The following is a 26,440-nucleotide window of genomic DNA, read 5'->3' as shown; positions in this document are numbered from 1 at the left end:
TAGATTGTAATTAAACTACAATAAACTCTTTACACAATGTCAAAATTGCCACACCTGCCCCATATTCCAAAAATACAATCTTGGGAAATTGGTAAAAGTAATGAAATAGACCAGGCAATTTTGCTCCTATGTATAAGTTTTTCATTAGCTTGAAGACAATATATAACAATAAGTCATTATCCTCTAGGAAAGTTTAATATATTTCTGGGGAAAGGAGGCAGAGATCTGTTAATTTGCTAGTATGTGGTTGGCTCTGGAGAGAATATGAAATAGGGTGATTTTTTTGTCTTTTGGTTGACATTGCTTATGTCAAGAAGGTAAAGTACAGTGAATTTCCTTTTCTGCCACCACATTAATTTACAGTTATAACTAGGGGCACTATGGAGTGAGGTTAGTTAAGTTCAGGAAATCAATCTAACCAACCTCTTGTCACTACCCTCCTATATGTATTGTCTCTTTGAGGCAGGTATTTTTTTTTCCACTTTTTACACATTTATTTACAATGTTTAGCATAATGTTTGAAATACAGTTTAAGTGCTTAATATACTTCTTTCCTCCTTCCCTCCTTTCCTTTCTTCCTCCTTCCCTTCCTTCATTTCTTCGTTCCTTTGTTCATTTCTTCATTCATTCATTTGTTCCTTCTTTCTTTCCTTTTTCTCTCCCTCCATCCCTCTCTCCAACTTCCCTTCCCTCCCTGCCTACCTCTTTCTTTCACTCATGAATTCATAACTAAATTCTAGAAACTTTGTTTCTTGACAATTGCTTTGTGAAAGGCACTGGGCTGCAAATTGGGGAATGAAAAGAAAACAAATCCTTCCTTGTCCTTAAGGGTTTATAAGATTTGCCAGTACTTCATATACATTATATATATATATATATATATATATATATATATATATCACAATAACTCTGTCAGGCATTATAAGCCTTATAATCTCCATTTTATAGATGAGGAAGCAGAGAGTTGAGAAGTCAAATGTCTTGCCCACAGTGACAATCTTGAGTCAATGTCCAGTATTGTTTCTAACCATCCCTACACCGACCCCCTTTCAAGTGGAGACATTACCTTCCCGTAAAATATTTGTCTCATCTTAGAAATGTGACAACTGAATCTCAGAAAGATTGTTGAGTTTCTCTGATATACTTTTGAGAGTTCCAGATCTGCTCCTGACACAACCCAGAATGCACAGTTTTATATCTGGTAGGACTTACTCCCTCATTTAAAAAATGAGGAAACTCAGGCCCAGAAAATGGAAAAGATTTGCCTTAGGTCATAAAACAACTAAGGGGAAGAGCTGAGATTCAAATCCAGGTCTTCTGATTTCAAGTTCAGGGCCCTTTCCATTATACTACCCTATAATTATTCCAGTTTAAATATGACTCTGCTGATGGTGTTTGCTATCTTTATGGATAGGGTGGATGAAAACACTCTTATTTTAAGGGACTTTGTTTTTGTTTATCCATATAAAAACTTGTTTGACTTCTAGGGATTCAAGGAGTCTCTCCCACTAGGATGTACATTTCCTACCCATAGATATACTCTCTCTTTACTCGGGTTTTCATGATCTTGTGCCCATGGTTCTGTGCCACCTCATGGCATCACGTAAGGCCTGCTTCACTTTGTCATTACGGAGGCTGAAGATGAATGGATTAAGAAGTGGAGAAATGATGCAATTCAGGGCAGAGACTGCCTTATTAAGGAGCATGGACTGGGCCTCTGATGTACGGATATACAGGAAGATGGAGCTGCCATAGAATATGACCACAACCGTGAGGTGTGATGCACAGGTAGAAAAGGCTTTTTTCCGCTCAGTGGCTGTTGGGGCACGAAAGATAGTGGCAAGAATAAAGGCATAGGAACTGGAGGTCAAAGTCAGTGAGCCCAGGAGCAAAGCTGCAGAAAGAAGAAAAGCTACCAGTTCCAGAAGTTGAGTATCCCCACAAGAGAGTTCCATTAGTGGCCAGCTATCACAGAAGAAATGATCAATGCCATTTGGGCCACAGAAAGGCAGACTAGCCATGAGGATAGTGGGCCAAAGGATCCAGAGAAATCCAGCAAGCCAGGATGCCAGCACTAGCCGGGAACAGATAGGACCACTCATCAGTGTTTCATAGTGTAATGGACGACAGATGGCCAGATAGCGGTCCAGGGACATGACAGCCAAGAGGAAGAAATCTGTGGTGCCCAGGAGGAAATAGATGTAGGACTGTAAGATGCAACCAGCAAAAGAGATAGTATAGTCTCTGGTGAGGAGGCTGACCAGCATCTTGGGGACTACAACAGAGACCAGCATCATCTCCAACAGGGACAAATTTCTCAGGAAGAAATACATCTGAGTGTGCAGGCGGCGGTCAGACCAACTGAGCACGATTATGAGTAAGTTCCCTGTGACAGTCACCATGTACGTCACCAGAAGCCCCAGGAACAACATGACTTGTAGAGCCCAGCTCTTAGGGAAACCCAGAAGTACAAATTCTGTTACCTGGGTCCAGTTTTCTGTCTTCATCTCCACTTACCTGAAGTGGAGGAGGACATGGGAGATAAATTGTATTTGGTGAGAGATACTTATCCGATCCACTATTATTTGGCATCTAATAAAATGGTTTAAATCTCTGACTTGAAATTTCTACTTTAATACTTTTCTATGAAACATTTGCAGAAAACTTTCTGATTAACAATAAACAGAGTTTGGGAAAAGTACCTTTATTTCTCTCCCCTATAATTTCTATGATAACTGGGAGAAGACAAACTTCATATTCTTCCTTAATATCAAGCTACATCCTCAATTTAATCCTAACTTTAGCTTAAAATCTTAATTTTTTCCCCCAACTAATCTGGTAACTTTACTATCTATAAACAGAGACACAGTGTGCTTAAAGCAAGTACAAGAAAGCTGACACACCTCCATTCATCCCTTGTTTATTTTTTTATTCAATTTATTTCATTCTGATAGGGGAAAGTTGAGGTCTCCCAATAGTATACTTTTACTTTCTATTTCCTCCTTCAGCTCCTTTAGTTTTTCCTTTAAAAATCTCGTTTCTATACTGTTTGGTGTATATATGTTGAGTACTAATACTTCATTGTCTATATTGCCTTTTACCAAGATGTAATTACCTTCCTTATCTCTTTTCATCAAATCTATTTCTGCTGTAGCTTTGTCTGAGACCATGATTGCTACTCCTGATTTTTTTCTCAGTTGAAGTGCAATAAATTTTCCTTCAGACTCTTATCTTTTACTCTGTATGTATCTACCTGTCTCAAATATGTTTCTTGTAAACAACATGTGGTGGGATTCTTGTTTTTAATCCACTGTGCTGTTTCCATTTTATGGGTGAGTTCATCCCATTCACATTCACAGTTATGATTACTATCAGTATAGTCCCCTCCATCTTGATTACCTCTTTTAATCTTGCCCTTTCTCCTTTTATGCTTTCCCTTTATACCAGTGTTTTGCTTAAAATCACTCGCCTCGTCCCCCTCCCTTATTTTAATCCTCTTCCCATCACCTACCTTCTTATTCCCCTAATTCTCTATAGGGTCTTTTAATCACCCATGACTACTTTACCCTCCTTTATATTACTCCCCTCCCCACCCCCACTTCCTTATACCCTTCTACTTCTCTATAGAGTAAGATAAGATTCTATACCCTAAATAATCTGGCTGTTCTCTTTTTGAACCAATTCCAATGTGAGTAAAGTTTAAGTATTACCCATCATTACCCTCATACTCTCTTCCTTGTAATAGTACTCTCCCCACTCCCTGCATCTCTTCTTGTGATATAGTTTGCTCCATTTTTCTTCTTTCCCCCCCATTTCTCTTAGTTCAATCCTCCTTTTTTCTTAACCTAGGTTTATTTTTTATTTATCATCTTAAATAGCTTAGTCCCACACCCTCTGTCTGTATGCTTTTAAACACTATGACAATGTTAACAATTTTTAAGAGCTACAGATATCATATTTCCATATAAGAATATAAACAATCTGACCTTATTAAAGCCCTGACATTTTTTCTTTTTTCTTTTTAACCTTTTTATGGTTCTCTTGAATTTTGGATTTGAACATTTTCTGTTTATCTGGTCTTTTCCTGAAGAAAATGTGAAACCTGCCAGATCCTGTGTAATCCTGACTGGGGCTCCATGATATCTGAATTGTTCTTTTCTTGTTGTTGACAGTATTTTCTCCTTGGCCTGGGAGCTCTTGAACTTGGCTATAACATTCCTGGGAGTTGTCATTTCAGGATTTATTGTAAGAAGTGAAGTGTGAATTCTTTCAATCTCTATTTTACTCTCAATCAAGAATATCAGGGACATTTCCTTGCATAATTTGATATAATATAATATAATATCTAGGCTTTTTATTTTGGTTAGAACTTTCAGGCAGTCCAATAATTCTTAAATTGTCTCTCCTGGATCTATTTTCCAGATCAGTTGTTTTTTCAATGATATTTTGTATTTTCTTCTATTTTTTCACTCTTTTGATTTTGTTTTATTGTATCTTGATTTCTTATGAAGTCATTAGCTTCTAATTGTCCAATTGTAATTTTTAAAGGCCAATTTTCTTCCATGATATTTTGATTTTCTTTCTCCATTAGATCTATTCTTCTCTTTAAATCACTCTTTTCTTCATTTGATATTTTTGTTTCTTTTTCCAATAGGTAAATAATGGTAATTAAAGCATGTTTTTCTTCCTTGCCTTTCTGTGTCTCTTTTTCTAGTTGCTCAATTTTGCTTTTTAAAACTGTTGTTTTCTTTTCCACATATTTCTTTAACTTGCCTTATTTGTTTTTTAAATTCCTTTTTGAGATTTTCTAGAGCAATTTCTAGGGCTTTTTTAGGTTTTGCTTGGATTTCTTTTAATCCCATCATCCTCTGCCAGCTCTGTTTTTTTATCCCCAAAGAAACTTTCTATAGTTACTTATTATCTCTGTTGTTTACTCATATTTTTAGCTGTTGTTGTTGTTGCTGTTGTTGTTGCTTTTGCCTTTGGATTCTAAGCTTGTAGAGTCTCTCTTCTCTGTTGGTTTACTGGATTAGCAGGTTTTATTATTCTGTCCTGGGGTAAATCTTCAAAAGTTTCTCTCTTCTGAGTTTTTTTTTTTTTTGGTGTAGTCCTTGACCTGGGTTATCAGCATTGCCTATAACTTGGTTCTTAGGACTGTGCCCTCAGGGTGTCCTCATTGTTGCTGCAGAGGAGTGAGAGTTCCCAGGGCACTCTGGACCTCTGGACCTCTGGACCTCATTCCTAGGGTCTGGTGCTTTAAGGAGTAAGTCTGTGGTGCTTTTTTGTTGGTGTAGCCCCTGACCAGGGATCCTGGTGTTGTCTACACCCTGGTTCTGAGTTTTGTGCAGTAGGTGGAGAATTGGTTGGTTTACATTTTCCCTTTTTATCATGGAAATCCACTCTCTCTGCTTACCTTTCATGTTGTGCTCAGTGGAAGACCCCCCTCATTCATCTTGTTTTGATTTCTATCCTCTTGGGGAGCTGTGTAAAGATTAGTTTGGAAGGATATTCAGAGAAGTTTCAGGCTTTTGCTGCTACTCAACCACCATCTTTCTTGTTTATTTTAAGATTAGATTTACCAAATTTGGAGAGGGGAAAGTTGAGGTTCTCCCATGAGTACAGTATTACTGTCTACTTCCTCTTGTAACTTAACATTTGCTGTAAGAATTTTGATGCTATGCAATTTGGTGCATATATGTTTAGTATTGATATTTCATTGTCTATGGCACTTTTTAGTAAAATGTAATATCCTTATTTACCTCTTTTAATTAATTTTATGTTTATTTTTGATTTTTCTGAGATCAGGATTGCTACCCTTGTCTTTTTTACCTCATCTGATGCATAATAGTTTCTGCTCCACCCCTCTCCCTTTTTAACTATGTGTTTCTTTGTTTTCAATGTGTGTTTTGTAAATAATATATTATTGAATTCTGATTTCTAATCCAATCTGATATACACTTATTTTATGGATAAGTTTATCCCATTAACACTAACAGTTGTTTACTAACTGCATTTCCCTTCATCCTATTTCCCCCTATTTATCTTTCTCTCTTTTAGCCCTATACCTCCTCAATTGTTGCCCTTAATCTATACTTCTTTCTATCTGCTAAACACTTTCTGCTACCCCTTTCCTTTTCTATTTCTCTATTGGAGAAAATATAATTCAATACCCTACTGAATGTGTATGTTATTCTATCTTTGAAAAAATTCTGATGAGAATGAGTTTTGAAAATTGCTTAGTAAGCCTCCATTTCCCTCTCTACTTTAAAAGTTCTTCCTTTTGTGCCTCTTTTATGTAAAACAATTTTCCTCATTCTTCCTTTACTTCCCCCTTATTCTAGTGTATCTCTGTTTGCTTAATTATTTTTTGAGATCATGCCATCATAGTCAACTAACACTGTGTCCTCTATGCATACTCCTTTTTACTGCCCTCATAATGATAAAGGTCTTAGAAGTTTCAAGTATCATCTTCCTATATATGAATGTAAATATTTGAACCTTGACTCCCTTATGTTTTCTCTTTCATATTTACCTTTTTATGCTTCTCTTGAGTCTTGTGTTTGAATGCCACATATTCTATTTATCTCTGGTATTTTCATAATAAATGTGTAAGAGTCCTATATTTCATTAGATCTCTTTTTTTTCATTTGAAGAATTACACTCTGTTTTGCTGGATGGGTTATTTTTGGTTCTAATCTTAGTTTCTTTAACTTCAAGAAAATAAAATTCTAAGTCTTATGTCTCTTTAATGTGAAAATTGCAAGATCTTATATGATCTTTCCTGTGACACCATAGTATTTGAATAGTTTCTTTCTGGTTTTTTTAAGTATTTTCTTTTTGACCTGGGAGCTGTGATATTTGTCCATAACATTTCTTGGAAATTTCATTTTGGAACCTCTTTCAGGTAGTGATCAATGGATTCTTTCGATCTCAATTTTACCCCCTGGTTCTAGGATATAAGGGCAGATTTCATTTTGGTTTTTTTGGAATATGGTATCTAGGCTCTTTTTGAAAGAACCATGGATTTCTGGTAGTTTGATACTTTTAAAAATTATCTCTCCTTGATCTGTTTTCTAGGCCAATTTTTTTTCCTATGAGATATTTCACATTTTCTTCTATTTTTTTATTCTTTTGACCTTGCTGTATTTTTTTGATGTCTCATGGAGTCATTAGGTTCCATTTGCCCAATTCTAATTTTTAAGAAATTATTTTCTTCATTGAACTTTTGTAGTACCCCTCCCCCTTTTTTTCTTTTGAGGAGTTATTCTTCAGTGAGGTTTTGTACCTCTTACCAAAAGGCCAATTCTGCTTTTTAAGAATTTCTTTTCTTTGAAGGATTCTTGTGCCTTTTAAAAACTTTTCTTTTTTAACTTTTTGGCCAATTCTATTTATAAGAAATGATATTTTCATCAGTATTTTTTGTGTCTCTTTTACCAAACTATTGATTTTTTTCATAATTTTTTTTTGCATTATTCTCATTTATTTCACCAATTTTTACTTTGCCTCTCTTCTATGATTTTAAAAATCCTTTTTCAGCTCTTCCAAGTATTTTTGTAGTGTTTGTGTCCAATTCACTTTTTTTGAGGCTTTGCTTGTAAGTATTTTGCCCTTGGGGGCATATGGAATGTTTATGGAGGACTAGCACTACTGGTGGGGGGGCTTGCCAAATCCTTTTCAGAATTGCTCATCCACTTTTCATTTCCATTAGTCATCAAACTCTCATGTGGGGCTCCAAGAAGCTATAGTATGTGTAGTGACCACACCCTGGCAAAACTGTCTTGGCAAATGGGCTAAACCAGTTTAAGAGTAACTGATAGACTTCAAACTCATTGGTGAGTTAAAGGTATATCTGTTCTGAAGTATTTGAAAATTCTTCCAGTTGAATAGATGGGTGATAATAATTCATTTCAATGGTTGTAAAAGTGGCTGAATTAGGCACTGAGGAGCTGTGGAGCACTTTGAACTTGGTTAGAGATCTAAGTTGCCATTGGTCACCCACTGCATTCTGAGTCATCACCAGTCATCCAGACTTTTGTCTTGCTACTGGACTTTGAAGAAAGAATGAGGCTGACTACTTTGTTCTATTCTGCCTCACTCCATGATTTTGTTGGTTGTCTTCAAAAAAGAGGGATGAATCACAACAAATGGTCTCCTTTCATCCTATCTCTGTCTTCTCCAATTCATATTCCATGCAGATGTGAATCTGATGTTACTAAAGCACACATCTGATCACATCATTCACTTGCTCAAAAAGTTTTTAGGGCCCTCTATTAACTCTGGAATACAATACAAATGCTGTTTGACATTTAAAGCCCTCCTAAAGCTAATTGTTGTCTATATTTTCAGGCAGATTACATATTCCTCTACTTTCCTCCCCAGACCCCCACCTCTAGGTCCTAGCTAAACTGTTCTAATTGGTTTTCCCCATATATTATATTTCATGTCCTATCTGTGTGTCTTCAAATTGATGTGTGAAAGGGAAATGCTAGTTGTTTTCAAATATTTGAATGGCTATCACATAGTAGAGGGAATAGACTGGTTCTGCTTGACCCTAAAGATCAGAACTAGGGATAATGTTTCAGAAGAGAGTTATATTAAGAAATGATATAGAGAAAAACAAAGCAATGGCACTTCGCTCCCAAATCTCCTAAAAGAGATGTGGTCAAATGTAGAAGTAGTGATTTTCTTTCATTACAGGTGTTCAAGTAGAAAATTATGACCACTTGAGGATGTTGTTGATGTCATTGTTCAGGTACAGGAAGAACTAAGACACCTCTTAAAACTCTCCTTCCAGGCTTGAGATACTTGAGATATTGTAACTGTACTAGGAATCAAGACATCAAGCTGTGTGATTCTTAGGAGGTCACTTAACCCTCATCATCTAGTCCTTCCCATTCTTCTGTCTTGGAATCAACATACAGTATTGATTCTAAGAAAAATGTAAGGTTTTTTAAAAAAGACATTTGGGTTTCAGAGTCAGTTGGTTCTCACACTAATTTGCTGACTGATATTGATTATTCCTTTATGGGTCTGATTATTCATTTGTTAACTGATACAGACAGGCAAAAAGTTTCCAAGGTTTCTTCCATTTCTAGAATTCTGCAAATTTGTAAATGTATGTCAATGAAGAAGAGGACAAGAATGAGACAAACCCCACACAATGGACTCAGTGTAGGACTTCAGGGAGATTTGACTTCAGTTCATGAAGTCTTCAAGTGAAAGTTAGGGGCCTCAAAGAAAATCTTCATCCACATTACAATTTTTTCCTAAAACTTCACACATAATTTTTCTTGATCAGAGTCTCTTCTTGATGACTATAGAATGTTGCACAAAGTCTAAAGCTTCAGCCCTATTTCTTCAAGATTACTTAATGATCTCAATAGTGGAGAATATGCCACACATATGGATCAAGTCTGTTTTTGAAGATGATGTGATCTAGATAACTAAACTTTAAATCATTTAGTTATTTAATTGATACTTGCCTTTGGGATCAAATATAAAATCTGTTTGATATTTAAAGATCTTCAAAAAATACCTTGATCCCTTCATATTTTTCCAGTCTTCTTATATTTTATAGTTCTCCACATATTGATCTAGCACCATTGGCCCACTTGTAAGTTCTTTAACATGACATTCTATTCCTATTTCTGAATATTTGCACTTTCTCTTCAGCATTACTAGAATGCTCTGAGCCCTCACTACTGCCTTTTGATTTTCCTGACTTGTTTCAAGATTCAGTTCAAATCCTCCTTTCTTCAGGAGGACTTTCTTGTTCCCTTCAGTATTTAGTATCTTCCCCTTAGAAATTATCTTATCTTCCTTCTCTCTCTCTCTCTCTTTCTCTCTCTCTCTCTCTCTCTCTCTCTCTCTCTCTCTCTCTCTCTCTCTCTCTCTCTCTCTCCCCCTCCATATATATATAATATGTTCTTATTTATATTATAGTGTTTATATATACATATATGTATAACTATAAAATTATTTATATTCACATTATAGGTCCTATTAAATACTAGTTATTGTTCTTAATAATTAATGATAATTATTATATTACTAATAACAATAACAACATCTTTCCATCATAAAAATCCTTCACTTTACTATGGCAGTCCTTTAAAAATTGTCTTTTATCTTTTTCCTCTTTCACTGCCAAACTCTCCAAAAGGGCTATCCTCATCTTCCTCCATTCTTTTACCTTACATTTACTTAACAATGTGATGAAATTTAGCTCCTGACTCCTATATTCCATGGAAAATTAGGTTTTAGGTGGTCTTCTGGTTGATAAATCCAATAATCTTTTTTCAATTAGCCTTCTTGACCTCTCTGTAGCTATGGACACTGTAGACCACTCCTCACCCCAGGACAGACTTATTTCCCTTTGCTTTTATGACATTGCTTTTTCCTAGTTTTCTTCCTGCCTCTCTGACTACTCCTATCTTTGATGGATCATCATTCATGGCCCACCTATTAGGTGTGGGTATACCCTATGACTTCATCCTATATCCTCTTCTTTCATTACACTCTGTTTCAGTAATCTCTTAATTTTTCAAAGATTTAAACATCTTTATGTAGATAATTCCCAAATCTGTTCTTCCATTCCTAATTGGCCTCCCATATTATTAACCACTTGCTGACAAGGCAATCTGGATATCCCATAGGCATCTCAACCATAACACTTTCCAAACACAACTCATCACTTACCCTCAAATTTATCCCATCTACAAAATTCTATTTTTGTTGTGACTACCACCATCTTTTCACAGCCAGGTTCATAAAATTGTGGTTATTATTTATTCTTTTATATCAACTCACCCCAATATTTAACACTTGTTAAATCTTATTTCCACTTCCACAATACCTGGACCATTCTTCTCCTTGGGTCCTCATCAGCTTTGCCTGGACTATTACAATTTTTTCTTTATTGGTTTTCCTACTTCCAGTATCTCCCCTCTCCAATTTTTCTTCTACAAAACTATCATGTTGCACCTCTTCTTAAAAATATTAAATGTAGAAATTCTCAGCTTTTATTTGTGTGTGTGAGAGATAGAGATAGAGATAGAGAGAGAAAGAGAGAGAGAGAGAGAGAGAGAGAGAGAGAGAGAGAGAAATAGAGAGACCATCTCCCCAATTCGCCAGCAGAACTAAGGTTTAGGCACCTCAGAGATCATCTTGTTCAATTTTTTAGCTTAAAAAATTGAAGCCCAGCTCAGAGACATTAAATGACTTGCTCAAAGTCACACAAGTGTCAGAATTGAGATTCAAATCCAGGTCCAATGACAGAAATTCCAATGTTCTTTCAAATATACAAGAGATTCACAATCCTAGCTCAGTATCCTGTGCAAGGGAGACATTAAATGTTTGGTTGAATTGAAAAACTCTAGATTTGAGTCCTGGCTCTAATACTTACTAGCTTTATGATTGTTAACAAATTATTGAAATTCTTTGAACTTCAACATGTCTAAAATAGGGGAAATATTTGCATTGCCTAATGCCTGGGCTCATTGTGAGGAAAATCCTTTTTCACTTAGTAGGTAGTAGAGTAGATAGGTCATTGGGCCTAGAAGTCAGGAGGAGTTCAAATCCAGCCTCAAACACTTAACAGTTGTGTGACCCTGGGCAAGTCACTTAACTTCCGTCTGCCTCAGTTTCCTCAACTATAAAATGGGAATCATAATAACACTTATTTCATAAAATTATTGTAAAAATAAATTTTATAAAGTGCTTAGCATAGTGCCTAGCATATAGTATGTACCATATAAATATTAGCTATCAAAATGATAGCTTATAAAAGGCTCTCACAAATGTTAGTTATTATTGCTATTATTTCCTAGCTCTGGAAGGTATCATAATAACATTGGTGTTTGTTTGGAATAATGGAACTTGGCATAATGAAAATAGTCTTTTAGTAAGGATAAGGAGACCTGGGTTCTAATTCCATTTCGTTCATTAGCTACCATTGTCCTTGAGCACTTGAACTACATTCATTAGCTACATTGTCCTTGAACTCCTATGATGTTACAATTCAGGAAAGGAGATTATAATTGTTACCTAATAATGGATAATGCTTCTCCAGAAAGAGAAATAACTTGAGAAAGAGGGAAGTTGAGAATTAGGAAAGGAGCATGATCTGGCAACCTTTAGAAGTTTCCAGTAAGCTGAAGGCGCCAAGGAAGCTTCAAGAGCTATGAGACAGCATAGCAAGGAAACTGACTTAAATAGCTTGTGTAGGAGATAAGGAATGAGAAAGCCAAGGATAACTTAGGGTGAACTTCCAACTGTGTTTTCCTCCTCTCCACAGTTTCAGTAAGTATCATCTAGAAGTTCAGATTAGCAATCCTCCCTCTCCAAATCCTTGAGGACCATTTATTTTACCATGACTTTCATCACTTCCAAAGCAAGTACTGTCTCACATCATGGTGGGAGAATTACTTGTTTTCCTCAGATAGATGGACCTCTAGTCCCTCCACTTTTTGTCGAACTAGTCTGTAGTATTGTCTTAGCTAAATGAGAGACAAAACTCATTGAATTACTGGTTGATCAAATTTTTATTGGGCTACTTCCCAATATGTGCTTAAATAATCGTATCAGATGATTCCTATCTGAAAAGCTCATTTGGACTATGACACTACAGTGAGTTCTTGGCACACTTCAGAATCAGAGAATATTAGGTGTGGAAGGAATCAGTATACTTCTGGAGGTGGAACAGACCTAATAAACCATCTAGCTCACCTCTTCATTTTGCATATGAGGAAACTGAAGCCTAGAAAAATTAAAAGACCTTGCTTGAGGGCACAAATTATAAACATCAGAAGTGGAATTTGAATTCAGGTCCTCTCTCTCCAAAGGCAGTATATTTTCCCCTGCACATAGGATCTTGGACATCATTGAGACTAAATCCTCTATTTTACAAAGGAAAACAGACTCAGAGAGATTAACTAATTTAGCCAAGGCTTCACATTGCTAGGTGTTGGTAGCTTTGAGTACAGAATTTAGGTTTTCTTACTCCTATTCCAACACTTTCTCCACTAATACCCAAGGCCTCAAACTAGCTTGTCAGAATCAATTGTGAAATTTTCAGTATTTTTTCCTTAGAAATGTTATAAATTAGTATTTAATTTATTGTTTTGCTGATTGTCTAGATTTAAGAAAATGGATAATATGATAAAAATGAAGATAAAATTAAAAACATACATTTTTCCCTGCAAAGAGCTGGTTGGTAGCACACTGCTGCTAACAACCCATTGTCTCATCTAAAACAGGAAGATGATTGATCCATTATCCATGTGCTTCATTATGCCTTATGTAAATACATACAGCCTTATACATACAACACATGAATCATTTCCACTCAGAAATGATAATAACTACTTCTAATCTAGAAGGAGAAATACGAGAAACTTGATCCAATCTTGGATTATAGAATTTCAGAAGTCTTTCACTACCCACTACTACTATCCTCAGGCAAAGTCTTCATGCCCTTCATGTTGTACTGTCTAAAAATTTGGTCCTCTCAGTGTGGTTAGCTCCATTAATATGAATGAAGAATCATTACTCATCAGAGACTGAAATTCTAGAGCTAGGAAAGTCATTAAAGGTCATATTATGAAAACCTATATTTTGTAGATGAAAAAATTGAGGACAATAGAGGGAACATTACTTATTGGAGGTAACACAGGATGTTAGTGGTAAAATCTAGAAAAGAAGTCAGGTCTTCTTGACTCCCAATTAATTTTTTCCCCCCACTGTGTCCCATTTTTGCTGATTTGGCACTCTGCAAAGAAAAATATCATGCCTCCATGGTGTTTTGACTCAGAAAAGACTCTTTTAAACTTTGACCAAAGTCTACACCAGGACTGAGGAGAGATATTAAATCTGAAAAATCAGATAGGCCATCGAGATGAGATGATTCACTTACCCAGCCCAATGTCTCATTCACCTTGGTTTCTTTCCAAGGTCATTTTAGAGGTTTCAACCTCAAAGAATGCATATAGGTCCATTGTTTTACATTGAGTGCTCCAATCTGAGAAAGGAATCCTCTTTTCAAAGACTATCAAATGCAGCAACATCTGAAAAGGCAACAGTCCAAGTTCTCTCAACTTTGGGCTATTAAGTAATTCCCAGTTAAATCAATTAAAAGGTACTTTAACTTTCTTGGAGTTGTTTTCTTGGAATAAAGTACCTTGACCCATAATCATTAAACATGAACAGTGTAATTAATCTCTTGAGGACAGAGGGTGAGTATTGGTTGTGACTTCATTATTGCTGTAGCTGCTTCCTTTGTGATCCAAAGTCAACGCTATTTTGATGGTTCTGTGCATGCACATTGACCTCTGTGATTTGGTCTATCAATTCTCACTGGCAGTGACAAAACAAAGCAGAAGTAGTGGGACTATAGGGGTGTAGGGAGAGAAGAGAATTGGTTGACCTAGGATTCATAAAGATTTCAACTCCTTTATATACCTTTTATATTTATTTATATATCATTTATATACATACAATATATACTTCATTTAGTGTATATATATATACATGTATATATATATATGTATATATATATATATATATGTAGTTAGGTTCAGTCTACTTCATCACGTATTTCTCAGGTTACATGATTCACTTTCTTAGTTTGATGTTAAAACCTAAATTCACCTAGGTACACATTCAAAGTCATAACTAGGAATTTTTATGCCTTAGGCAAAGGAAAGAATGAATTAGAGAATGGTGGACTGGTTGCTTCTGGTGCAGCTTTTGAGGAGAAGCATAACTCAGGACACCTCAAGTTTTTCATGCTGCTGAAGAATTGGCTACTTCTGGGAATATGTGGTCGGGAATTGTTGATGTGGCCATTGAAATAAGAAAACATGCCCCTGGTAGTACTGTAGATATCATTTACATTTTGTTAAGTATTGGTGTCTAGACCTAATTAATACTTTGTATGCATATTAGGAGAAGGGATAAGTAATTTATGTAGTACTATTTTCCCCAGGGTTCACTCTCCTAAGTATAGCGCTATTGAGAAAGGCATGAGTCCTGGGGAAGTCAAATAGGTAATAGGAAAGGTCAGGAAACATACTTGTAAGTGATATGCCTTTGGTTGCCTCCTACCACCCGTTACATGCTCTCCCATTTTCTTTTTATTATTATTATTTTATTATATACTTAGTAACCACAACCACCACCAAAAACATTTAATCAAATACACAAAAAATTTTGCACAAGACCACAAACTCCATGTCATTTACAATTTGTTTAAAAATAAGAAAATTACATATGTATGCTAATATGAACACCCTTTGCTTTTGAGTTCCCCTTATTTTACTTGGATACTTTTTTCTCTTGATCACGTGGTGGTTATTTTTAAAATGAAATCATGATATGTATTAGTCTCATTCTCTTTTCATCTCTTCATCTAGTTCCCTTATTTTCTTTATATTTTCAATATTTTTCATTTCTAATAACATTATACAATCCATTACATTGACATTTAACAATCTATTCAGCCTTTTCTTCTTGTCATTACATTTGTTTTACTTCCAGTTATTTTGTCATGACAAAGCTTCTATGAATACTTTCATACTTGCACAGCTTTTTGCCCTCTCTGTAATGCTCTTAGGGCATAACTTTAGCAATGGACTAGGTCAGTAAGCAGGAACAGCTTTACAGCCTTTATTGTATATCTCCATCTTGTTTTCTAAAAACAAAATTCATAGCTGCTCTAGCAATGTAATATTAGACTTGTTTCTACTTTTAATTTAATTAATTTGTCCCATCTGGTTCTCAGTGAACATATATTATTAGGACCATAATTTGCTATTGTTCCTTTATACTGTTTTCAAAACAAGTATTTCCAGCTTGGTCACACCAAATGGAATTGTTCCAGTGCCACAACCCCTTAGGGAACATGTAAAGGGTGATAGGAGGCAACCAAAGGCAAATCACTTACAAGTATCTTTCCTGACTTTTCTTTTACCTATTTGACTTCCCCAGAACTCATGCCTTTCTCAATAGATCTATGCTTAGGAGAGTGAACCCTGGGGAAAATAGTACTATATAAATCATCTCTCCCTTCTCCTAAAATATATATACCTCCATAGTATCATCACCCATATTCTTCAAACTATGTACTGGCTATCCTATAACAGTTTTACTTCTGTATCAATAAGTAGACATTGATATCCTGATAATATGAAGAAAGTGCCTGAAAAAATCCAGTCATTTAGAACAAAAAATATTGAGAATGCAATTAAACAATAAGCTGTCTGTACAATGCTACAGTTGGCATACCTGCCCCATATTCCAGAAATAAAATCTGAGAAAGGAATGGGGAAATTTCCAACATTCATAAGTCTAAGAAATTTTAAGGTTTACAGAAATTGGTAAAAATAATGAAATAGTCTACTTCCTTTGCTCTTATGTGTGGGATAAATTTTTCAGTTGTTTGAAGACATTGGTGTTGGATATGAATAGCTTCTATTTCCAGACCAAGAATCTCCACTTTCTGAATCATCAAGCAGAGAAAACTTCCTGTGAACCTTCTGAAAAAGACATCACTATGTACAAACATCAGGACCTTCCACCTTATATCTACAGATCATACTTTAAGATTTTTGTGCTTCAATAACTGAAGAACAAAGCAATTTTGCTGACAATTTCTCTCTTGCCCAGTAGCACAATATAGATCCTACAACTTCAGTGATGAAATGTCACTTTTGTTCATCTCAAGAAGTACCTTTCTGTTCTTGAATGACTCCACAATTTTCTAGGTAAAATCCCTTAATACCATTTTTCTTACTGATTTTTAATATTGCTCTTTGCTCTAAAATGTATTAGGAAAGAGAGATGGAATGTTACAGTAAGAACAAAGGGTGATATAGGAATCTTCAGGAGACAAAAATTAGACTGAAACTTTTAGAAAGATGTTGTATGAATTTAATGGGTACAAAATATGGATAATTGAATGATTGCCATGTATTATCATTGTGAGTGCTGGTATTTACATTCACTTCAAAGGTAATTGTATTCTTCCTTAATTGTAAACAATGAAATTTATGAGATGGCATTTCTTGTGGGCAAAGAATTGGCTATTTTGTTGTTGATTGTCTTACTCTGGTGTTGGTTAAAAGAGTTTATGTTCACATCAGCAATCCACCATGCAAGGAGAAGTACCAGCAGTTGCCTACAGGGATTCTTGTTTAGCATCTCCACATGTTAGTCTATAACATTCAGCAAACCCTCACACCAGAGATGCTCATCCTTCCTGAACACCCCATAACTGATGTCTTTGGGTCTTCTGTATGAAAGACAAATAAGAAGTTTGTTATGTTCAGTCACTGACCTAAAAGAGCAGCTGAGTGCTATCACAGCTATTTCCTTCTTTTCCTTTTAGATCCCTGTAATCACCGAATTTCCAAGTTTTGATGACACTATGTATGTTTGAATCCACGGTGATGGATTAACAAGGATTGGAAAAGATTTATTGTAAGAATGAGAATTAGTGATTTTATAGTTCCAAAATTTCTAAAGGCTCAAGGATGTTTATATAGGACAATGATGGCAAAGCTATGATTCATGTACCAAAAAGGGCACACCCTCTCTGTGGGCACACCTGCAATTCCCCGCCACAGTTTGTTACTAGAAAGCAAGAGGGACTCAGGGTGGAGTTGTTCCATTCCCCCTCTTCATGCACCTACTCCTCTGCTCAGCAGCCCAAAGGGAGTACTTGTTCCCTCCCATATCTGAGGTAAGGGAGGTGCCAGGTGGAAAAGTGGGGGGGGGCATAGCACTTGGTCTCTGGGGGGAGCAGTCATGGCACTTAGTCTGGGTGGTGGGACCTAGCACCCCATCTCTAAAAGGTTCACCATCACTGATATAGGGTATTAGGTCTAAAAAAAGCAATGGAACAGTTGAATCTTAGTCCATGGATTAGGTCAGAGGACAGCAAGGTCCTGGACTAATTTTAGTACCCCATTTGTTCCATTTTCTCCTTAAAGCCAAGGGAAGGAGAATTGAATCCTTTCATGGATGCTTAGTGTCAACATGGAATTGTCAACATGGAATCTAGAAACCCCAAACTTGTGGTCTAGTGGGATCTGGTGAACAACAGGTTTCAGGACTAGCTTGTAGGTTGGAGACCCCAAAGTTTGTATTTGTTCCCTGCTCCATTGGGGATCCACCCTGCAGGGAATCCCAGGCTAGGATTTTCAGACTGAGTAGGGGATCCTCAGGTGAATGACAATCCTAGTTGGGTGGGACTAAGCATATGTTAGGGACATTCTTTGTTTTAGGTAGTCTCTCCTATTGTATCAGAGACCCTTTCTAAAGAAGATCCACACCTGGACAGGAACCATCTTTTAGTATTCATTGTAAGCAGCCTTTTCTCTTACACCCTAGCCTCTAGGTATTATTCCTTCCCCAAACTTGATTATATCTTCAGTCTAGTTTGAACATTCCCATTTCCTTTGTAGCTATAGCAATGCCAATTATCTTTCCCTGCCCCTGCATTTCCCCCAAATGTTATATAGGTTCCCCAAATTCTTTTGTTCCTTGGAACTGTCAGTCTCTCAATTTTGACATTCCCAGGTGTCAGAGTCCAGAGCGGGCAGAGTTCAATCCTCAGACTCTGTGCAGTCATGTGGCGTGCAGCTCTGTGTTGCAGCCTACTATTACATTGAACCCCTTTCCCTTTATTAAAGAATGATTTTGACTATCTAATAGTTCTGTGTCTTTCCCAGTCAACATTAGCATCCCAGTGTAAAAATATTAAATAAAAGTCATTGAGTGGTTATTAAACTATTCTCTATTACTAGTATAGTCTGGAGACTGATTCAGTCAGGTTAAAGACAAAAATTGAAAGATCAGGTGATGAACAAGCTTTAACACCATTGTTTTTTATATGCATATAGGGTTTCTTGCACAGGATAAAATTTCCTAGGACAGTCTTAAACCATCCTCCTAACAATGGCATGGCAGTATAAATTATTTAGTATTCTGTAAGTTTATATAGCATTGTGTTTCTTACTCATTTTCTCTTTACTCTTAACGTGCCAGCCAAGTTCTCTAGTCCTTTCACTTCGCATATTACTGTGCTTAAAATTACAAGAGATGGAAACTGAAGAAACATAATATTATTTTGGGAAGTTGCCCTCCAGATGATACCCTAATGGGCCCCTTGTCCCAAGAACTAAAACTGACATAGCCTTATTTATGTACTGCCATAAGGATATGTTATCTCAAGACCTAACCTGACCTAGGTCACTGGCCAGACCATATGTTAAAAGGAAGCATCTGGGACTAAGACTGATGTGTTTTCACTTCTGGTGCCTGATTCTCAAGATGACCCCCCCCCCCCCCCAGCCCTCTATATAAACCAGACCTCTGCAATGCTTGGGGTCTTCCATTTCTTGTGGAGGCCCAAGCTATAGCTTGAATAAAGTACCTCTTGTGTATTGCATTACCATGTGTATCTCCTCCTTGGAATCTGAACCAGAACAATACAGAACAACATATTACTGTGCTTAAAACTACAAGAGATGGAAACTATGTAAACCAAGAGGCCCAGCATACTTTTTATTTAAATATTTGGGATTAAAGGTTGCCACTGTAGGAATAATTTGAACAAAGTATATTTTGAAGCCCTTGTAAATCCAAACCACTGAATTAAGATTTTCATAATTTAATATTATTGACAGTGTCCTTCATCACAATGACCAATAAGATTGTAAGATGTTATAAATCAATATCTAATACTCCTGCTTTATTCTTATCTTTAAATTAAACATTGCTTATTTGCACTATCAATTTGTGAACTAGCACAAATGTCCTTGTTTTTTCTCTTTTTCACTTGATGCTATATATATATATATATATATATATATATATATATAGCATAAATTACTTGTAAAGTGAACCAGTATAAACTATTAAAAATTGCTTTCAAGGAAAGTGTAGTCACTTATACTCACAATGGGTCAGTTATTGGTCTTGTAATCAAGGAGGAATGGCCAAAAGCAGAGTAAAACCTGAAATTTAAGGAAGATAGATCCAGGAGAGGCAAATGGAACATTCAACCAGTGGGGGAAGGAAGAATTGAGAATTCTATGGAAGATTCAAAAGCTGAACTGTTGACCAGAGCTGCTTCTGCTCACTCACTCTCTCACCAGAGACTGACAAGAGCCAAGGAGGGAGAGCTGATTTTCCAATACTCTTTCTATGTGGTTTGAACAGAAGAAGTTCTTGCCTACTGAAGACCTCTGCTGATCTAACCTCATTTTCCCTTAGGGGAAAGTCAAACCATTTCTCTCAAGAGACTTTGTGATAAAAGCCTTCAACAGTTGATAGGGAAAAGGACATTAGGGACTTCCCCATCTTTTCCCTCTACACCTTTCTTTCTCTATTTTTCTTTTCAAGAAATAAATTAACCATTTAGTTTACAAAGACTGTTCTCTAAGTTTTGTAATAGGAGGGAGGATTTCAAATTCAAAGAAGAAAAGAAGAAATTCAAAGAAGAAAATTTGAGAGGGGTTGGACTCACCTTGTCTGGTCAGGTCCAGACTCCATTAAGGTTGTCTAGCTTTAGTGGATGAAGGAGGAAGGTACTACCTAAAATTTAGTCCCCTCCAGCAACCTGGTTTCCTGGTCCTAGCATTTTAAAGCCTCCTCTGTCTCTCCCACTATTACAGTCTCTGAGAAGTTTATTATATTTCAGGGGAAGAGAGACAGACTTGTTAATCTGCTAGTATGTGGTTGGTCTGGGTGTCTGAGATAGGGCTACTTTTTTGTCTTTGGATTTACATTGCTCTTGTCAAGAAGGTAAAATACAGTGACTTCCCTTGTCTGGGATCACCTTATTTTATAGTTTATAACAAGGGCATGCTGGAGCAAGGTTAGACAAGCTCAGAAAATTAACCCAATCAACCTCTGGCTAGTATGCCTTTATGTGTTTTCTCTTTCACTAAAATGTAAGTTCTTTAAGGCAGAAACTGTCTCACTTAATACACATTTATTTACAATGTTTAGCATAATGCTTGATATACAGTTTAAGTGCTTAATATACTTCCTCACTCAAACTCTAACTTCCTCTGTTCCTTCCCTCCTTCCTTCCTTCCTTCCTTCCCACTTTCCCTCCTCTCCCTCCCTCCCTCCCCTCCCTCCCTCCTTCCTTCGTTCCTTCGTTCGTTTGTTTGTTCCTTCCTTCCTTCCTTCCTTCTCTCCCTCTTCTCTTTCTTTCTTTCTTTCTTTCTTTCCTCTCTCTCTCTTTTCTCTCTCTCTCTCTCCCTCCTTCCTTCCTCCCTCCCTCCCTCCCTCCCCTCCCTTCCTTCCTTCCTTCCTCCCTCTCTTTCTTTCTTCTTTCTTTCTTTCTTTCTTTCTTTCTTTCTTTCTTTCTTTCTTTCTTTCTTTCTTTCTTTCTTTCTTTCTTTCTTTCTTTCTTTCTTTCTTTCTTTCTTTCTTTCTTTCTTTCTTTCTTTCTTTTCTTTCTTTCTTTCTTTCTTTTCTTTCTTTTCTTTTCTTTCTTTCTTTCTTTCTTTCTTTCTTTCTTTCTTTCTTTCTTTCTTTCTTTCTTTCTTTTCTTTCTTTCTTTTCTTTCTTTCTTTCTTTCTTTTCTTTCTTTCTTTCTTTCTTTCTTTCTTTCTTTCTTTCTTTCTTTCTTTCTTTCTTTCTTCTTTCTTTCTTTCTTTCTTTCTTTCTTTCTTTCTTTCTTTCTTTCTTTCTTTCTCTTCTTTTCTTTCTTTCTTTCTTTCTTTTCTTTCTTTCTTTCTTTCTTTCTTTCTTTCTTTCTTTCTTTCTTTCTTTCTTTCTTTCTTTCTTTCTTTCTTTCTTTCTTTCCTCCACACACCATTATCTGGCAAAATATATATTATATCTTCCAATTTTCAATTAATTCTCTCTGTCTTCCTTTCATTAATGAACTTCAATATTCATCATGATTCCTATTTAATTAAATTCAAGAAACATTTAAGTACCTACTTTGTGAAAGGCACTGGATTGCAAATTGGGGAATAAAAAGAAAACAAATCCTTCTTTGTCCTTAAGAGTTTATGAACTTTTGATCACATGTGTCAAGGGTATATGATTGGGGTTATAAACCCTAAATGATCACCCTAGTGCAAATATCAATAATATGGAAATAGGTCTTGGCCAAAGACACATGTAAAACCCAGTGAAATTGTGCATCGGATATGGGAGGGGGTTGCAGGGAGGGGAGGGAAAGAACTTGATTTTTGTAATCCTGGGAAAATGCTCTAAATTAATCAATTAAATAAAATTAAAAAAATTATAAGCTTTGTGGCACATTTTCTTATTTAAGGCTCACAACAACTCTATCTGGCATTACAGGTCTTATCATCCTTATTTTATAGATGAGGAAGCAGAGGGTCTGAGAAGTCATTGCCCACAGTCAGAGTTGCCATTGGAATTCAGGTTCTCCTGAATCAATATCTGTTTTTTTTATTATTTTTTATTTTTTTTATTACCCTTCACTGACAATCCCAGGAACATATTGAAACATTTCCCTCCAATAAGGTATTCTTCTCATATTAGAATTGTCACAACTGAAGCCCAGAAAGATTGTCAGGGTTCTCTGATAGCATACTTTTGAAATTGCCTGTTCTCTTCCAGATCTGTCACAGAATAACAGAATCTTTTATCCAGTAGGACTTATTACCACATTTATAAATGAGAAAACTCATGACCAGCGAAGAGAAAGGACTTTTCTTAGGTCATAAAACAACTAAGGGGAAGAACTGAGATTCAAATCGAAGTCTTCTGAATTTGAGGTCAGTGCTCTTCCCATTATACTATACTACAATTATCACAGCTTAAAGATGATTCTGCTGATGGTGTTTGCTATCTCTGTGGATTGGGGTGGATGAGAACACTTCTTTTTCATCAAGGGCCTTTATCATTGTATGCATATAGGTACTTGTTTGAATTTTAGAGATACAGGAGTCTGTCTGATTAGGATGTGCGCTTCCTACCCTTTCTTTACTCAGGTCTTCATGATCTTGTGCCCATGGTTCTGTGCCACCTCATGGCATCATGTAAGGCCTGCTTCAAGTTGTCATTACGGAGGCTGAAGATGAATGGATTTAGGAGTGGAGAGATGATGCAGTTCAGGGCAGAGACTACCTTATTAAGGAGAATGGACTGGGCCTCTGATGTACGGATATACAGGAAGATGGAGCTGCCATAGAATATGACCACAACCGTGAGGTGTGATGCACAGGTAGAAAAGGCTTTTTTCCGCTCAGTGGCTGTTGGGGCACGAAAGACAGTGGCAAGAATAAAGGCATAGGAACTGGAGGTCAAAGTCAGTGAGCCCAGGAGCAAAGCTGCAGAAAGAAGAAAAGCCACCAATAGCTGGCCACTAACTATCACAGAAGAAATGATCTATGCCATTTGGGCCACAGAAAGGCAGACTAGCCATGAGGATAGTGGGCCAAAGGATCCAGAGAAATCCAGCAAGCCAGGATGCCAGCACTAGCCAGGTACAGATAGGATCATTCATCAGTGTTTCATAGTGTGACAGATGGCCAGATAGTGGTCTAGGGACATGATAGACAAGAGAGAGAAATCAGTGGTACCCAAGAAAAAATAGAGGAAGGATTGTATGATATAGCCAGCAAAAGAGATAGTATAGTCTCTGGTGAGGAGGCTGACCAGCATTTTGGGGACCACAACGGATACCCAACAGAGCTCCAACAGGGATAGATTTCTCAAGAAGAAATATATTTGAGTGTGCAGGCGGCGGTCAGACCAACTGAGCACGATGATGAGCAAGTTTCCCATGACAGTCACCACATATGTCACCAGAAGCCCCAGGAACAGAATGAGCTGTAAGGCCCAGTTCTTCGGAAAACCCAGAAACACTAATTCTGTTACCTGGGTCCAGTTCTCTGGCCTCATCACTACTTATCTGCAGTAGAGGAGAACATGGGTGATGAATTAACTTTTGGTGACAGATGTTTATCCGATCCATTGCATTGACAAGCTAACAAAATAAATCTTTGACTTATGACACTTCTAACCTAGTGCTTTTGCAAGAAACTTTTGGGGAAATTTTTCTTTTTCTATTGTACAATGTAAATAGTTTATTTAACCTTATTGAATTCCTTATGATTTTTCTTTCCCATTTATCTTTTAATACTTCTATTGAGTCTTTAATTTGAGAGTCAAAATTTTTACACAGTTCTAGTATTTTCAACAGTAAAGTTTGAACATTTTCTAATTCTTTGGTTGTCCATTTTTCCTCCTGTCTGTTACTCACTAGTAGTGTGACCTTGAACAAGTCACTTTTCCTTTGACCTCAGTGTCCTTATTTGTAGAAGGATGAGGCTGGATTAGATAATTGTTAAATTTTCTTCTATATCTAATTCTTATGAATACTTTTTAAATTGTCTGCTTAGTGTTGAGCATATATATTTTTTATCATATTTGAATTCTTGAGCATTCACCAGCCATAAATTTCAATAAAAATACTGAATGTCTCATATTATATGGTGGAAAGAACACAATCTTAGATATCAGTTTCTTTCATTTTCTATTTATCCAGGGTCATAGGATAGTATCATACTCATTGCAGAAAGTTAGATTGCACTGTGGATTGAGTGCTGAGCCTGGAATCAGTAAGACCTGAGTTCAAATCTAGCCTCATACACATGATAGCTGTATGACCTTGAATGAATCATTTAATTTCTGTTTGCCTCAGTTTCCTTATCTATAAAATTGGGAAAATAATAATACAAACTTTCCAGTATTATAGTGAGGATTAAATAAGATTGTATTTTTAAAGTACTTAGTTCAGTGACTGTCATGTTGTAGGCACTATTAAATAATAATTATTAATAATAATTAGCAATAATTGTTATATTGTTAACAACAAAAAATAGCAATAATGTCCATTCTTAAACATCCTTCACTTGACTGTGACATTCTTTTAAGAAAACTAGCCTTTATCTTTTTTTCCCCTTTCATAGTCAAAATCTCAGAAAAGTCTGTTCTCATTTGCCTCCATTTTTTACTTCACATTTATTTAACAATAGATATAATTTGACTTCTGACTTCAACGTTCCATGGAAAATGAGATTCTCAATGATATCTTAGTTGCTAAATCCAATTATCTTTCCTCAATTAGCCTTCTTCACCTTTCTGCAGCTATTTGTGTTGACCATGCCTTCCTCTGGATACTCTTTCTTCCTTTGACTTTTATGACACTGCTTTCACTTGATTCTCTTCCTACCTATCTTGTCACTCATTATTTTTGCTGCATCATCATTCATGGCCCATCCATTAGTTATGGGCATCCCCTATGACTTTATCCTGTGTCTTATTCTTTCATTACACTCTCATTTGGTGCTCTCTTCAGTTTCTAAGGATTTAAATATTTTCTCTTTGCAAATGATTTCAAAATCTGTTCTATCCCTACCTCTCATATTACTTACCATTTACTGATTAGGCAATATGAATGTCTCATAGGCATTTTAAGAATATGTATCCGATAATATTATAGAACAAATAATGGAGAGGAGATACTGGAAGTAAGGAAACCAATTAAATAATTTCAATAGTCCAGCAACTATAATATTTTCAAACATAACTCATCATTTCCCCTCAAACTCATCTCAACTACCAAATCTCCCCCTTTATGTTGTGAGCACCACCACCCTTTCATTCATCCAGGCCCATAAAATTATTCTTATATTTTATTCTTTTATATCTCTTCACTTCCATATTTAATACCTTGTTAAGTCTTGTTGCTTCCACTTCTACAACATCTGAATCATTCATCTCTTTCCCTCTATTAACATAGTGTCTCCCTTGTTCAGGTCCTCATCACCTATGGCTAGACTATTGAAATTGTTTATTAATTGCTTTCTTTATTTCCAGTATCTCCTCTCCATTATTTCTTCTACAATATTATCCAATACATATTCCTAAAATCCTGATATGGTCAAATCACATGTCTATTAAAAATACTAAGTGAATAAAATGCAGAGATTCTTAGCCTTTATTAGGATCTATGTGTTTGTGACTTTATTCCCATACCTTCAGTTCCCTAGAAAAATTGTGAACTGACTCAATCACTTTGGAGAGCAATATGGAATTATGCTTCCCATATTATAATACTATGCATACCCTTTGACAGAGAAATACCACTATTAGCTTTGTTTCTAAGGTTATCGTGGAAAAAGGAAAAGAACCTAGATGCTCTAAAATTTTATTTTTAGCAGCAATCTTTGTGATGCCAAAGAACTAGAAACTGAGGGGATGTGCAATAACTGGCAATGAATGACTAAACAAGTTGTGGCATATGATTGTGGTGTAATGTTGATGAGTTGTAAGAAATGAAGAGCAGGTTAATTTTTTGGGGAAATGGAATGATTTACATGAAATTATGAAGAGGAAAATGAACAGAACCAAGAGAACATTGTGTACAGCAACAGAAATA

The 26,440-nt window shown here is 36.1% G+C and overlaps 1 protein-coding gene and 1 pseudogene across 1 annotated transcript; both read right to left on the bottom strand.

Annotated features, from left to right (window-relative positions):
• Positions 1-1,559: 1,559 nt before the first annotated feature.
• On the bottom strand, positions 1,560-2,507 carry LOC100619160 (olfactory receptor 6T1). Its single transcript, XM_003341255.3, has one exon. The coding sequence runs from the start codon at positions 2,505-2,507 to the stop codon at positions 1,560-1,562; it is 948 nt and encodes a 315-aa protein (XP_003341303.1).
• Positions 2,508-22,766: 20,259 nt separating this feature from the next.
• Positions 22,767-23,898, bottom strand: LOC100030386 (olfactory receptor 6T1-like; annotated as a pseudogene).
• Between the last annotated feature and the right edge of the window lie 2,542 nt (positions 23,899-26,440).

This window comes from Monodelphis domestica, chromosome 4 (assembly GCF_027887165.1).
Source record: "Monodelphis domestica isolate mMonDom1 chromosome 4, mMonDom1.pri, whole genome shotgun sequence".
NCBI classification, from domain to species: Eukaryota; Metazoa; Chordata; class Mammalia; order Didelphimorphia; family Didelphidae; genus Monodelphis; species Monodelphis domestica.
The sequence above is the reverse complement of the archived record's forward strand: the minus strand, read 5'-3'. Positions and strand labels throughout refer to the sequence as shown.

Coding starts and splice junctions, on each gene's coding strand:
- LOC100619160 (XM_003341255.3), bottom strand. CDS start 2,507: ATGAAGACAGAAAACTGGACCCAGGTAACAGAATTTGTACTTCTGGGT.